This window comes from Opisthorchis viverrini (assembly GCF_000715545.1).
Source record: "Opisthorchis viverrini unplaced genomic scaffold opera_v5_237, whole genome shotgun sequence".
Classification (NCBI taxonomy): Eukaryota; Metazoa; Platyhelminthes; class Trematoda; order Opisthorchiida; family Opisthorchiidae; genus Opisthorchis; species Opisthorchis viverrini.
The window spans coordinates 572,414-587,306 of NW_008751895.1; the positions used below are offsets into that span (position 1 = coordinate 572,414).

General features: G+C 45.3%; 1 protein-coding gene across 1 annotated transcript in view; it reads right to left on the reverse strand.

Annotated features, from left to right (window-relative positions):
- Positions 1 to 564: 564 nt before the first annotated feature.
- The window catches only part of T265_08812 (hypothetical protein), a gene marked incomplete at both ends in the record, with an annotated part of 21,941 nt that continues 7,612 nt past the window's right edge, over positions 565 to 14,893 (reverse strand). The window contains 4 exons of the mRNA XM_009174719.1: positions 565 to 695; positions 2,028 to 2,177; positions 2,286 to 2,495; positions 2,745 to 2,972. Coding sequence (XP_009172983.1) covers positions 621 to 695; positions 2,028 to 2,177; positions 2,286 to 2,495; positions 2,745 to 2,957 — 648 coding nt within the window. The remainder of the gene's footprint in view (positions 696 to 2,027; positions 2,178 to 2,285; positions 2,496 to 2,744; positions 2,973 to 14,893) is intronic.

Below are 14,893 nucleotides of genomic sequence, written 5' to 3' on the forward strand. Positions count from 1 at the left end.
ATATACCTTTTTGACGCCACAAGTGGCAAACGTGATTCGTATCTTGGAGATTCATGCACTTATTTCATCAGACACATTTCCGTCAGAGCTAATACAGATACCGAGATATGTAAAATTCTCCACAACCTCCAGTTCTCCTTGGATTGTAAGGGGTATGTTTAGAGACTGTACGTTATGAAGTATGACTCTGCACATTGAGGATATGACGTCATGCCGGAAGACGGTATGATGGTGGCCAGCTTAATCACAACATACCAAAAACAGCTTTACGCGCGTTTGTTTCAATAACCGTTGAATGCTAATGAGTTGCTCAGGGAAAGATCCCAACTCTGTACTTTACTGCGCACCTCGATTGAGTGTGTGAATGGCCGTGTGCTCAGGATTATTCAAAGAAGTTCACAATACCAATCTATGCACTGAATTAATAACAAGCAGCGCACCCGAGTTAACTACGTTCTACAACATTGCCAGGGTCTTTTGTCTCCGTAATACATCATTTACCAATTAATTTCGTCATCCTACCTAGTATCGTGAACCCGTACTGTACTCCATGTTCTGAAAAACACTTGGGACAGTAAAACTCCAGTGTATTGCATGTATGGAGAATTTATTGAAACAGCCTAATTGATAATCGCGGTGGAGACGATACGATTGATTCCGCAGGTGCCAGCTCCTCGGAAAATGCGGAAATAACCCTGAAAATCGAAATGTAATTCGCATGAAACAGAAGCAGCGCACGTGTTTCAATGGAAACGAAAGTAAACAGTACCTAGGAAGACAAGAGTGACCAGGTGGTTCGGAGTGGCAGTCAACAGAACTGCCAAACCTGGTTTGAAGATTACAGATATGCTTTCTTTTGCAATGATCTGTTCCCTAAACTTCAGTACAAAAATTATCAAGCCTGTGGCCTCACATGCACACCATTACTACAGGTGCGATGGAAACGAATTTACGAGAAAGAAACCGGCACGTGCATAATATGATTTCAAAATGGAATGTCTGGGAATGTAGCCTGCTAGGATATGCTGTGTCTGATAATAAGCGTCCCTAAATGAGTTGTCGCCGGGTCGATGACTGGTGGGTTCGTTACCTGTCTTCAGACAAGTCCTGTTGGAACCTCCATGAGGATGTTCGCAAATATATCGTTTTAGAGAATTGAGACAGTCTAAGGCAATTTACACGAAGATGATAAAGCTATAATTTGGTCGAATGTTGAGTAGGATAGTATAGTGAATCATAGGGCTGCATTACTACTAGCTATACAAATGACTTTCTGTAGTTGGCTACGGCTGAATTTGTTTTGGTCCGTACGACACTGGACAAGGAAAACCATTTTATGCGGCATCACACCTCCAATTGCTCAATGTGTAGAGTGTGGGTGTGGACAAAACGGGAGCCAAACGAAGCAGCCTCACCCAGGCATATTTGTCAGGTAGATAGACTCTGGCAACTAGATCGGAACCTCAGCCTGGAGTAATGGACATGAATCTCGACCCACTCACTGGCATGACGATCTGGTATTCGACGTATTCTAATCACGAAAGGAGGTTAATAAGCCAAAAGCAGTAGCATGCATTTTGTTTTCATGCACCTAGATAAAGGACGAACAAACAATCTGACCATAGGCACAGTTCACGGATACTAATCAGCAGTGCTTTGATCTCATTATTATGATCCAAGCTATCAGACTAAATCTAAGTACAGACGTATCGTCATCCTCTTCTTAGTGTATCTTGTCTGATGGAAAAATAAAAGTCAGTCTGGAAGCGATATTCGCACCGCTCACACAAGTAATATACATGGAAAGCTTTACTCGGAGTTGTCAGGATGTTTGGTGATAGAAAGACAATCAGGCGCTCCATTGTATAAGTAGAAAATATTCTTTGGGTGCGATAAGGATTTCAGTGCTTTACGGGCAACAGAATAAAAGTGTTTTGTGCTCACTGTTGTTTCCTTACTATGTTCAAAGATTATTAGGCTCTCGCTAAGGAGGGAATACAAATTACAGGATAACAAAACTAACTAACTTCCTCTCCAAACTTCACGCCCCAACTGTTCTTTACTATCCAGTAGGGTAATCCAAACTCCGTTCCGTAGCCAACAGTAAGGACAGCATGATTGACATTGTGAGGATTGCAGAGAAGTGGTATTGGGAGAATAATTCCCCTTCGGTAGAACTGATATCAAATGGGAAAATGCAGAGAACATTAACGTGACACCTTGACGCGTCCCTATTCAATGGTGCATCTAAGAAATATACTTAAAGTTTTCCAGCCATCACTCACTTGGAGCAATATGGCATTCAATCCAGAAGAAAGTGGACCGATTTCCTTCAATGATTTCGCCTGTGTCTTTTCGCACCATGGCAAGCGAGTTGAACCGTTCACATAGGCTACGAACTTCGATTGGTCCATATAACATATTCCGTCCTTTCCTGTGTACGGGTAATCCGATCGGAGCTCCAACCCGCCCATCTCTTCAATTGCACTGTAAGTCTGTGGGGGATAACCGCCATCACATCCCTGATCGGAATGGTCGCAATCAATAAGTTGCTAGGTACAGAAATGAAAGCACAACGGTCACTTATTTCACAACGCAAATTCAGTTATTACGACGCACTAATCATACGATCTGTGAATGAACCTGGAGCGTTTAATCAAAATGGCGTTGTAGAAACATTATAAAAAATCATGGTACCACAACCTACCAGATTCAACAGAAAATACCCACTGAAATTCGCTCACCTGTTCACTGAGACCTAGTAGATCCCCAGTCTTACGGAACCACTGACCCTCGACATTCCCAATCACAGAAAATGCCCAGCACGAACCACAATCTCCTTGGTCCAATACTGGTCCGACCGCACCATGATCTCGCCAATCAAAATTGCTGTTATCCGCCGTGACATCTTCTTGTGGGGTGGGATCCTCATTGACAATCGGCTCATCAAATCGCATCCTCAAATACCGCGTCTTGAACTCCTCACCTAGACAGAAAACAAGTCCACTCCACTTCCAGTCAGAACAGCTTACTGGTCAGGTCGGAAAATTGCGTTACACCATACTCCGCTGTCCCTTGTTCCATTGCCTGCAGTCTCTTGGCGCGCTCCAAGTTGTCTTTGAAAATTCTAAATCGAAGCTCATCATCTAAATCAGTCGAGTTCGGAGTCACAAAAAAATGTGCGCGCACCATCATTTGAATAGGTCTTCTTGTACTTCAGCTTGAACTCCTCGTATAGTGCCCGGGCATCGTCAGGCTCCTGAAATTCATCAAACATGTTCAACATTCACTGCTCAACTGATGAGATCGCACAATCAGATGCTAGCTTACAGTGCGCCATGCATATGAGGACAAGCACTGTCCATGTACAAATGAATGGGAAAGAACTCACGAATGGGGTAGTTCTGGCGAAGACAGACCAGATTGTTGTCACCAACACGCAACACACGAAAGGTCGCATCTCGTTGTGATGGGACCCTGCTGCTCTCTCCTTCCCGATTTATTCTCATACTCTGTATCAAAGTTCAAGTGAAAGGTCTACGTAACACACAGAGATAGCATGACGAAAGTCCATGGGTTTAGTCGGATTTGAAAAATATGAGATATGAAAAATATGTGATAGGTGTTCTGCGCCGGAGGATGGAGCACGCCTCGAACTCAACTTTGGACCGCGTGAAGGTGCACTTGTAAAGCCGATTGCGTAGGCACAACTCCACTCACGCTCAAACTACACGTTCCTACATTGGGTCACTTTTTATCTGGAGGGTTATCAAACGAAAAACGTTCGAATCGTTGCTCTGACAGGGTTCATCAGCAGAACGTAGTCAACTTAACAAACCGGACTGATGCTTCAAAACCGGCCGAACTTTCAACGACGATCTCCAAAATGTCACAGAATACTTCGAAAACTTGACAGTCGTATATGGTACATAGGAACGTACTTCCATTGTTTTGAAAATGTTTCGTGCCTATTTATCGTTTCCAACAAGAAGGGGTTACGGGACAGTTCTAGTAAGGTGTCATGTTTGCATGGAATTTCAGACGCAAGTAGCATTGACTACTCTGCATTAATCTTCCCAGTGCCGTCCCCTAATGACCGGAGAATTTTGACGCCTTCTGAGTGAATACTTTCCGTTACCAGTTAGTTTCTGTATCTGATAGACTGTCAGACGACCAAAGCATTTACTTACCGTGTTTACTTGTATAAAGTGTGGATCCATATCTGCTGTACGTATAATACAGGCGTCCAATCTTCACTTCTGTCTGCAGCTGACTATCGGTGAGAGTGTGCATTCACATACACAATCGGACCACAGTAAGTACTCCTACGAAAGCATTTTCTAGGGGAAACCATTTGGAGATAAAGTGCTCTAAACAGTAACGAATCTTCCTACAATCACTGAAGTGCTCTTTCACCTTCAACATGGGAAACAATAGCTGAACTGCCTTGGAAAAAAACCACGTTGGTCAATACATCCTGCTTATACACCGTGGTCTCTCACCGAGATGGACTATCTGTGAGGCCCACCAACGTGGGTTGTTCCCATTACGCAGGGATTAACCGGTTCGCTGGATTTCTGTGACCACCAGGGGCTCTTTGGAGGGGAGTCGTTCATCTGCTTTGCTTCCTCGACGCTTCGGTAGTGTACATCTCTCACAAAATGAAGATTCAAATATCGATTTTAATCGCGAACATTATTCACCGGAGTAAAATCATTGTCCAGATGGTCCAAGTGACAGTCCAGTCCATCATGCCTTGAGATGTAGTTCTTCCAGCTACGGAATTTAGTCTCCTCAAACAAATCCGTCACGGGAAGATTATGTACGCATGCAGCGACGTAGGTCATATATGTTTCGCACATAATTATACCGAGGGTGGATTACAGCCCACTTGTCGTGCACCGGGCGATGTGTGTTCCGCGCCGGGGGATGCAGCTTGGCCTCACCGTCAACTTTGGACTCCGTGGACGTAAACTAATCGCATTAGCCACATGTTAAATTTCGTTTAAGCTGTTTTTCGCCTGACGTGCTCTCGGGTTAAAAGCAGGGTAAGTGACTAACAAACCCAATAGCCACGCATTGGATGAGGAGGGTCCAATTGTGTAACGGTTCTCAGGAGAAGTCGATCTCCAGATTTCTCTGTGGGCTTCAGATGAGTCTGTCTTCCGTTTGTAGGATTCATCTTGCGAGCTATCTCACGGTTAATTTAACGATCGCAACTATATGGAAGGGACTGCCGTTTCACCGAACCATAGTGATTTTAATCGAGATCCTGAAACATTACCAATTACAATGCCTACCAAATACCAGGCGCGTTTAGTAAGGCACCGATACACGTCACACTCCATTCAGTGGACATTGGCGTTCGGCTAAAAATAAAATGCGTCGCGGTAAAACACCAGCTGATCAGTCTGTCGAAATAAACACACTTTCACATAATTCGACCGCTGTTGACATCATCTCCTTATTATGGTAACCATACAGGGATGCCAAGCTGGTGATAGGATAACACTTCGAAGCAGTGCATTTGCGTGTTTTTTGGACTGACGACTCGACCCAGTTGTTCAGGCGACGGACGAAGACTCGTTTTCGGGGGTCCTCTCAAAATGTACACCAAGGATAATACTTGTATACTGCTCACCCTCGTTGACGGATAAAACCGAAACACAAATACTGCCTCTCGTTTACGTTGTGAAGAATTCCAAGAAAATGCTGCGAGTTCGGCAAGTTACCGTGCGTTTCGACCACAAATCATTGGGACCAATCCACGGATCTCCATAAGTCAGCCCGGTCACTCTCGGCGCTCAGCTACTTTGCCTTTTGGTTTCGATTTTGACACTCATCACATAGCGTAATCTTTTTGTCATGCAGGTGCACTTTCGTGCCTAATATCTCAACAAAATATCAACAAAAAAATTCAAAGACATCAGTTTCAACCGATAGAGAAATCGAACAAAATTTTCCAGATTCCATTGAGGATCATTCTATCACTACTGGAGCACCTGACAAAGATACTTCGCGTGAATTCCTCCCATATGATCCAATACTCAGATCTGCCGGCACCTACACGAATTCTTAAGGTGAGAGTTTGGATAGACACCTGAAGTTATGGAATTTCACACAAAGTAGGACCATTTATGGCTATGCAATGATCACTCAGCGCGTCAAACTCGCCCAAATTATCAAATCGTATCCGTTGTGTACGGACGTCTTTCGGAATCGGGGGATTGCAAAAATAGAGCAACTGCTGCATGATTGCACTTCAAAGCATCTGAGATGACAAATGACTTCGGTGTGTGAACCTGTTTTGACAGTTCGGAACGGAATCCACAACATTCATGCTGTACAGTGAAATTGCAACTGCCACTTTCCAGCGGAATTTCCGCTACCCCCTCTCTACGCAACTTTCGTGTACATGGCCATGGGCAGAGGCAATTGTGAACTGTTTTCTTCACGTAGGATGACCGTAACGCAGTTTCCTCTCCCGTTACATTCAGGTGCTTTCTAAGCATTGCAGGCGACATCCATCTGTTACAGACAAGTCGGATTTCTTCATGGTGAAGAAGAATACGGCAGATTTCGGTGTGACAGTCAGTGTATGATTCAAATGAGAATCGAAATGCATGAGTTTTTTTACCACTGCGGCTCAACCCCTCACGCGCTCTAATTAACTTCCTGAAACGCAGTCTCGAGAACCAGTGTACGAAGTTAAAATGCACGCGAAGATGACGCAGCGCAGTCGACTCTTCCGCGAACCACTGATGCCCCACCGGCATTACCAGCACCGTTACTTGGCACTGTTGATGCATGTCAAACCAGTGAGTAATCAAATCCACCCAAAGGCGATTCCTGGACCAACCATTTCTTAGGGAAAACACATGGGTTTTTGCGGAATACGTCGCCAGCTCAGGACCAAATTATCGATGACTGCATTCAGTGTGAAGATTGCAGTTGTCAAGTTGTCGAAACATAGGTAGCTCGGGTACGTTTACTGTTGGTTGATCAGATGGCAATTGGTCTGTTCGCCGAGCTTGGCAAGTGGCTTGCAAGTGTTTCGTCCCCAGTCTAGGAGACATCGTCAGTGCGTATTTGATTGGGTGCATCCTCCGTGCCTAGCTGCGCTTATGTAGTTTAGAGCATTAGAGTATCTAATATCGTGTGATGTGATTGGCTAGTTGGCATATACCTTCTGTTGTATTATTATTGGGCCGATCGTGATTCTTGTTGTGCTGTGGTCTGTATGCCTCTAATTCCACTGGTCTGCTGGATTGCTGCTTTGGGGTACTTCAGGTCCGTTCCCGGTTTGTGTTGCGTGGAATCTGGTTGGTTGTGACGGCGGCTTCTATTTTTGGTAGTTTCCCTGCTTCAGCCTGATTGTTTGCTTCTTTCCATTTTGTCCGCTTCTGCGTTCCATAGTTCCGTAATTCTTTTTTTCTGCAGTGGCTTTTCAATGGAATGCCATCCTTCTATGAATTCACGTTCTTTCTTTGTTCTCGCTTGAGCCAATATGTGAACGGGCCTCCAGTTGGGTTTGTGTCCATCTTGATCCTCATGTACGAAAACGAGTGAAAATTGGCCGTGCGTTTTGGTTGCAAGTGTGTGTTCATTTATCCTGGTAGAGAGCTTCCTTCCTGTTTGTCCAACGTAGTGTTTGTCACAATTTCCGCACTGAAGCTTGTACACGATGTGCATTCATTCCTTTGGGTTTGAGAGTGTCCTCCGTAAGGTTTTTGCAGGTTTGTGGGACACTGTTGTGCTGTATTGTCGTACCAACCGTGCTGTAGGGTTGGTCAAATTCGGTTTCCTCGGAGTCTGCCAGATGAAATTTCTCGGGTATCCATTACTCTGAAAAGCTCTGCACAAGTGTTTCTCTTCCCTGATTTTTGACTCCGTAGCATTACTGTGCGTCTCAATACGCCCGAAAATGTTCCGGATGTAGCTTTACTTGTGACAGTTCGGGTGATTGCTGTGTTAGCTGGGAATCTGGTCTGTGTGCGTTGTCTTTCTGTAGAATTCCGTCTGCAGTTGTCCGTTTGGTAACCTCGTCATGAGGAGGTTCAGGAAAACCAGTTCCCCATCGATTTCTTCTTCCATTGTGAATTAAATATCATGAAAAACGCTGTTTATTAGTTGGTTTGTTTCTTTCACTCATTTTGATGATGACAAAAGTGTCGCCTACTTAACGGGTTTATGTTCCGAGTTACAGTTCGCTCAAATCATTGCATTAGAACTACTGCAATGAATCCAGAAATCGGAGATCCCATCGGTGTTCCTCGTAGTTGTTCGTAGTAGTCGCCGTTGAACTACGAATATGTGGTCAGGAACAGGCTGAGCAATTCGCAGAGGTCTTCTTTTCCCAGTGATCCATTTGGTCTGCCATGTCTATCATGTAGTTCGGCGACAGTTATCTTGGCGATATCCAGGTCTACCGATGTGAAAAGTGAGTTTACCTCAAAAGAAACCATCACTTCATTATTTTCGGTGTTTATATTTCTCAGTTTATCCAAGGATTGCCCTGCGTTGTTGACTGAGTGTTGTGAGCCACTGGTGAGATGCTTTAACCTTCTCCACACTTCTTTCGACAGGTTGTATCCTGGAGTCCCCAGGAACGATACAGTTGTTTGTAGTGGTATGGTCTCTTTATGTATTTTCGAGAGTGCGTAAAAGTGGAAATGGCCGGGTCCTGAGCTCGCGTTTTCCAGTACTCTCCTCTTGTGATCCTTTGAAGCTCTTGGAGTTTCTTCAGCTTTCTATTGATTTTGTCCGCAGGTTCTTTTGCTTTGGTCAGTCTCGATGCGGTTAAACGTAGCCACGTCGTTCAGTAGAACCTTCGCGTTGTTGATGTAGTCCGACCTCTCCGTGATGAGTGTTAGATGTTCCTTGTCAGCCGGCAGAATGACGATTGTCTCGTCTTCCTTTGTCTCGTTCATCTCTTCCTTTTCTTTGCTTGACAGGGCACTGAACGCTGTGTTGTGTGTAATGGCTGGAACTACGGTTAGGCGGAGATGTTGCTGGACGTCCTCGTCAAGTTGAATGTACTTCATAGCTGCCTCTAGGCTAGCTAGGTATTCTAGGTTTGTGGCATCCTTAGAGGTGAAATTGAGTCGTCTGATTCTGCTTCTGTGAGCTGCCTGTCGGACAGGTTCTTTATCCAAGCGTTGTGGTTTCTCTCCTTTTCTCCGTTACCAACTAGTCTAGAGAGCTCGTGTTCAAGACAGGTTTTCTTGTTTCTGGCGGCGGATCTGGCTCTTTGTCCTATTGCAATGCTGAGTTGTTGTACAGGTTCGGGTCCCACTATCCCCAGGCAGGCTGACCTATGTTTACTGACTAGTCTCTCCTACTTTCTAATGCGATTGTGTGCATCTGTGATCAGCCGGACCATCCGCCTACCATTCTGTCTGGTCAACGTCCAAGGTTGTGGATGATTCAGTGGTGGTCGATAGGTTAAGCTACGAGGAAGCATACGTTTTCGCAGACCTTTATGGAGGAAGTGTAGCTGTTGTCGTGTGGATGCTTGACGGCAGGCGAAAGTCTCCCGTCGACGAGCTGTTTTGAGCGTGCAACATCCGAATTGGTTGTCAGTTTGTCGAAATATGGGTAGCTCGAGTGTGTTTATTGGTGGTTGATCAGATAGCAGTTGATATGTTCACCGAGTTTAGCAGCTTGCAGTACTGGGACAGGTTCTAACAATGACTGGACACGTGTTCGCTGAAGTCGCCAAATGGTCACAAATTGTGGACCAGTTTAACTGCTTCGCCTGGTGTGAAATCTTCCACTGTTTTTGGTAAATAGCTACTTCGATAACCTCGCGACAATGGAATATCAACGTAGAATGTCATAACGTATCATACATATGAATCGTAGACAGTGTGTTGAGATTCCCGATACGGAACTTTGAGTCACCCATAAGTCTGACGATCCCGAATACCCAAGGGAAGAATTGGACTCAAAAACCTACATTCTACTTATACAAAAGTAAGCAGTAGAATACAACAAACATCAACTGTCCACGTTCGTGGCGTCAAAAAGCACACAAGTCTACCACTGACGACATAACGCAGTGTCAAGGTCCGCAGGCCAGACAACAGTGACCGGAATGTTGACTCGGTAGTGTGAGTTGCGATAACCCCTTCCGAGTCAGCGGAGCGGAAATCACCACAGAGCGAATCAGAGAGGGAGTCAGAGTGGAAGTGAAGCACGTAGGGGTAAGTAGGTCAGTGACACACAAACACATCGGCATACCAGGGTCAGACGATGTAGCATTTGCGGCAAGGTAAACGTCGCGTGCGTGGGGCTGGGGGAGCAAAACAGGCGGAGGTCGATAAGCATCAATGCAAAGTGAGCAAGTGGGTGGGGGTATCATCGGTATGCACACTTACATCACTCTCGTTTGAACAGTCATCATCCTGTACTGGCGCATTCATTCTGCTGAGTCCACACCAAACGGGGAAGCACTAGACTCGAGTTTCGCCCTCACGATAGCCCATCAGCAGTGCATATCTTTGGCCGTATCGGGGTTTGAACTCCGCCCATCAGACATACGGGGCCAGCATGTTACCACCACCCCACCAGCGCACGCTGGACACATCTGAATTTTCATGCCTGATCAGATGAGCCTCGGTTGTGTCGATCGATTGGCCTGCTTGTCAGGACTTCCCATTCGGTTGGGGTGTAGACGTCTGGCGTAACGCTTTTTGTTTAGTTGTGGATAGTTGCGGGATTATTAGAATGGACGTTCACGTCACTCACCAGATTGATTGCGTCAGGACTGGAGGACGGCTGTTCAAACGACAATGATGTGAGCGCGCATTCTACAAATTCTACAACTACCCACAACTACTTATCAATATTTCAAGTTAGATTCAATGGCGTGAATGTGCGAATCATCCTGCGGCACTATATGCATACTTTCTGTGTTTGTTTCGCCATTTGATTGTTTATTTTTTCAATTTTTAATGCCATTCTGACCAATTAGAATATCACCGTACTGGCATACGAAAGTCGTTCGTTCTGGACGCGGCATATCACTTGGTGTCGCGCCTTCTGTTTTCAATCGAATTTGTGTTTTGAAACTTTCTATCCAAATTCCGGACATTTCTCTACCACCAGGACCTTAGCAGCATTCATCTGACCGAAAAGTGTTGCCGTCCTTGTGCTCTACCGGTTACTCCGAGAGGTAGGCCGCATGAAATTAATCTCGCCGCCTCTTGCATCCGGTTCCTTACACAGAACTTTGAGTCGTTTACACGTTTGATGATTCCAAATATCAAAACGGAGGACTAAGTTGGAAAGTTTGTTGACAAACAAGCAAGCAAAAGTATCGAACACACATCAGTCTTATGCGTTTCCGAGGCCAACAACAGGTGCGCACGTCTGTGACCAACCGACCGGCACAGCATAGCACCGAAATTCTCAAGTCAAGTGGCAGCGAGCTCAATGGTGGCCCACTGGTGTGCGATGCGGTCACCCTAGCCGAGATCAGTCTCGTGACTAATAGTAGTGGCGCGTCCACATGGTTGTCATGTTGGAGGGGGACAATTCGGAATGGATGGAGCACGGAAACCGATGGGTAAGTTGGCTCGGTTGCATGCACTACACCCGAACAAGGCCATCAGTGTAGGAGGTGAGGCCAGTTTGGCAAGGTGAACAGTGACTACGATAAACGTGACACGCATGAACATGTGCAAGTCACTAAGTTCACAGAAGGAGCAGGGGAATAACAGAGTGAGTTATGGAGCTGCGAAGTGGGATTCACAGTGCACCGTATGGCAATGAGAATTAGGGCTGGACAGTACCGTCCTATTGTTTGATGTGAAGGTTTCTTATATTTTCTCCCCCGAAAGCCAAAACACATCGTATCTGAACTGAAACACTGTGTGTCGGAATCCTGTGAGGATTTTCAGTCGATGTTGTGCCTATTGTTGCTAGTTCCATGAGAGCCGGTTACACGGTATACTCCACACGATTGTAGTGACCACACCTTCAGCGGACAACAGAGCAAAACGGTCTCTCTTTATGACGCCAATTTTATTTTATCCCAGTTGAATTCAACTCTCAATTACTCATACTAAGTTAGTTGCATCCGCGGCATTACGTTGTTCATGGTGCTGATGTGCTGCAATGTGCTGCAGCGTCATGCTTCGGTCAATGGAAATTAGGTCTGGGCAACTAAACACTACAGCTGACCGAGGCACCAGCTGGTCAACTCGCCAATTTGAGAGCTCAGAATCAGGACTTGGTTTCAGTGTTTGTATGAGATCACTCCTAAGCCCAACGCGCCTGAATCAGTGCAGTGGTCTTCAAATGGCATGAATAGACATTTCGGTCCTATAGCGGTCGCTCAATCTGATAAATGTATCCGCGTCCGCTGTCTTCCTCGTGCTTCGCCTGGTTTCACATACCACAACGTGCACCACAAAACCACATCGTGACATGAGTACGACCTTTGGTCAACAACAGGTTCCGTTCCAAGAGAAACACACAACACAGTCGACACAGACTCGCGCGCGCAGGGAGCGAGGAGTTAGCTAAACTCCGCAAGTCCACGGACAAGTGAGGAACACGTGTAGCAGCTATACTGCGGAGAAAACATGTTTCCGCCGTCCGGACTTTCACCAAAGAACTCTCACAAACGATAAGTTCCCCGTTTGACTTGCTCCATACTTCGTATTGCGTTTATTTTTATGCGCGGTGCAACTCACCATTGTAAGACTACCGTCAACCATACACCTTCTGAATTATATTATGACTATCAATTAGCATAACCTGCGCGCTAATGGTCCTATCTGCCATCCGTGCCGTCTCAAGGCAGTTAGGTCCATGTCCCATGGGCTATCAGGACACAAACCGATGGGTGTAGTGGTCTGGCTACCCAATAAGTTACTTGATCAGGAGTGTGTGGCAAAGAAATAAAAATAATAACACTAGATTGGGTATACAATAATAAAGGGGTCAGATGGAACAGACTCACGAATAATTGTTCTCTTTAAAGTAGTTCATCGTTCGCCCAGATCAGCGGATGAACTATAATCCAATTATGGTGGTCCATGGGTCTTCTTCTGAACAGTTCCCACATATAATAGATTCCGAAGATGGTCTGAAATGTTTTGATACCAGAGTTAGCACTTGGGGACTCGCGAATAACCGCTGCAAGCGCGAGCGAAATCAGAAGAGATAGTCGAAGCACGTGACCAGCTTTGTCTTGCGTGAATCTTGTACGAGTGCGCGTATTTGTAGTTTTTCGTATTCGAACAAAAAACGATTATGCAATTGACGAAATACGTAGAATGAAAGCAAAATGAAGGTACAAAACACCACAGAAGCAAAGCCTACGGGCCCTGCTTTGGCCCGAGAAACTCGTGAAAAAATGTGCACGCTGTTGTGAAGTCTATAGCCTCAAACAGCCCATAACTCTTCCTTGGTGTTTACGCCTGCACCTTGGACTGGGATCGGAAGTCTGAGATCTCGAACAACCTTACCAGATGCGGAACTGGGTAGACAGAAGCTTTTCCATACGCGCTTTGTGCTGCATCGGGATGGCTGCAATCAGACCATCACCAGCTTGTCATCCCTGTATGGTTACCATAATATCGAAATGATGTCAACAGCAGTCGAATTATGGTGAAAGTGTGTTTAGTTCGACAGACTGATCAGCTGATGTTTTACAGCGGCGCAGTCTCTGTTGACCGAATGCCAATCTTCACTGAATGGAGTGTCGCATGTAACTGTGTAGTATATGTAATTTTTTGTGCATGCAGCACTAGGCACAGTCTGCTTGTCTGTTCGACAACAGCGGCAAAACTGGTCATCAATTCACGCATTCGATTTGATGAAATAACCCAACCGCTCAGTGAACCACCTAGTCTGAGAGTAGTATTTCGGGGTGTAACATTCATGCATTGAGGCCACTTTTACGAGGATTCAAGCAACTGTTGGCTCTGTAATAAACGCACCGTCTAACACAGTTTGGCATCAATAAAAAGTGTAAACCCTACATAGCTGAAAATATTCTCTGTTAATACTGTTTTTTTTTGCAGATTTTGGATAAGTTTAACGAATGAACTAGTTGAACCGTTTTTAGGTTGCCTGGATATCTTCTCAAGTAGTGAAACAGACATAGAAATAGAATGTTTGGTTTATATCTTGTGCAAACACAGACTTATTTAATGGGCCATAATTTCACAAGACCGTCCAAAGTTTGTGGGTGATACCGCGACGTCGAGAATACTTCACTTGACATAGCTGCACATCTCATGAGGGGACAGTTTTATGACGTCTGATGTACCTCTTCTGCAAGATCCCATACTCACATCATGGCTCAAAAGCAGTATTCTGACGAGTTGACATTACTGGTGTCCTTACGGTTGCTACAGAAAATTTTACCAGCGTTCATAGGGCCCTTAGTTCACAGGTAGTCACGATTGAGTGTCCGTAAAGAATCTCAGTTTTTCGGCTGCCTATGTCCATACGAAATGTACTGGGTGACAAACTATCAGCAACTAGCCATCCCCTCTATTAACAAAGAAATTCTCATACATATTCGCAGTGTATGAGGTTTTTATTACACACTCATGTGGCCATAGTTTAGCCGAGATACATCTGGGTGCGTCAAGCACCGCCGCACTTCCTGTCTTCCGCCCACTACTACGCAAGCAAGATATGCTCCTTGAGCCTGTTTATCTCCCCATGTACACAACATACCCATATTTGCTGCAATTAAGGGTCATGTTTCTCGTTTCAGGCAATTCGGTAGGAACAGTTTGCTCAGTGAAGTCAGTCGAGCACGGGTAGCTCAGTGGTCGATTCCCCCCGTTTGTGGTGACAGTGCTCAAGTAATTTTTCCCACGCATGGTGTTCTTTCTGTAACAACACCCGGGTATGTATTCATACCAAT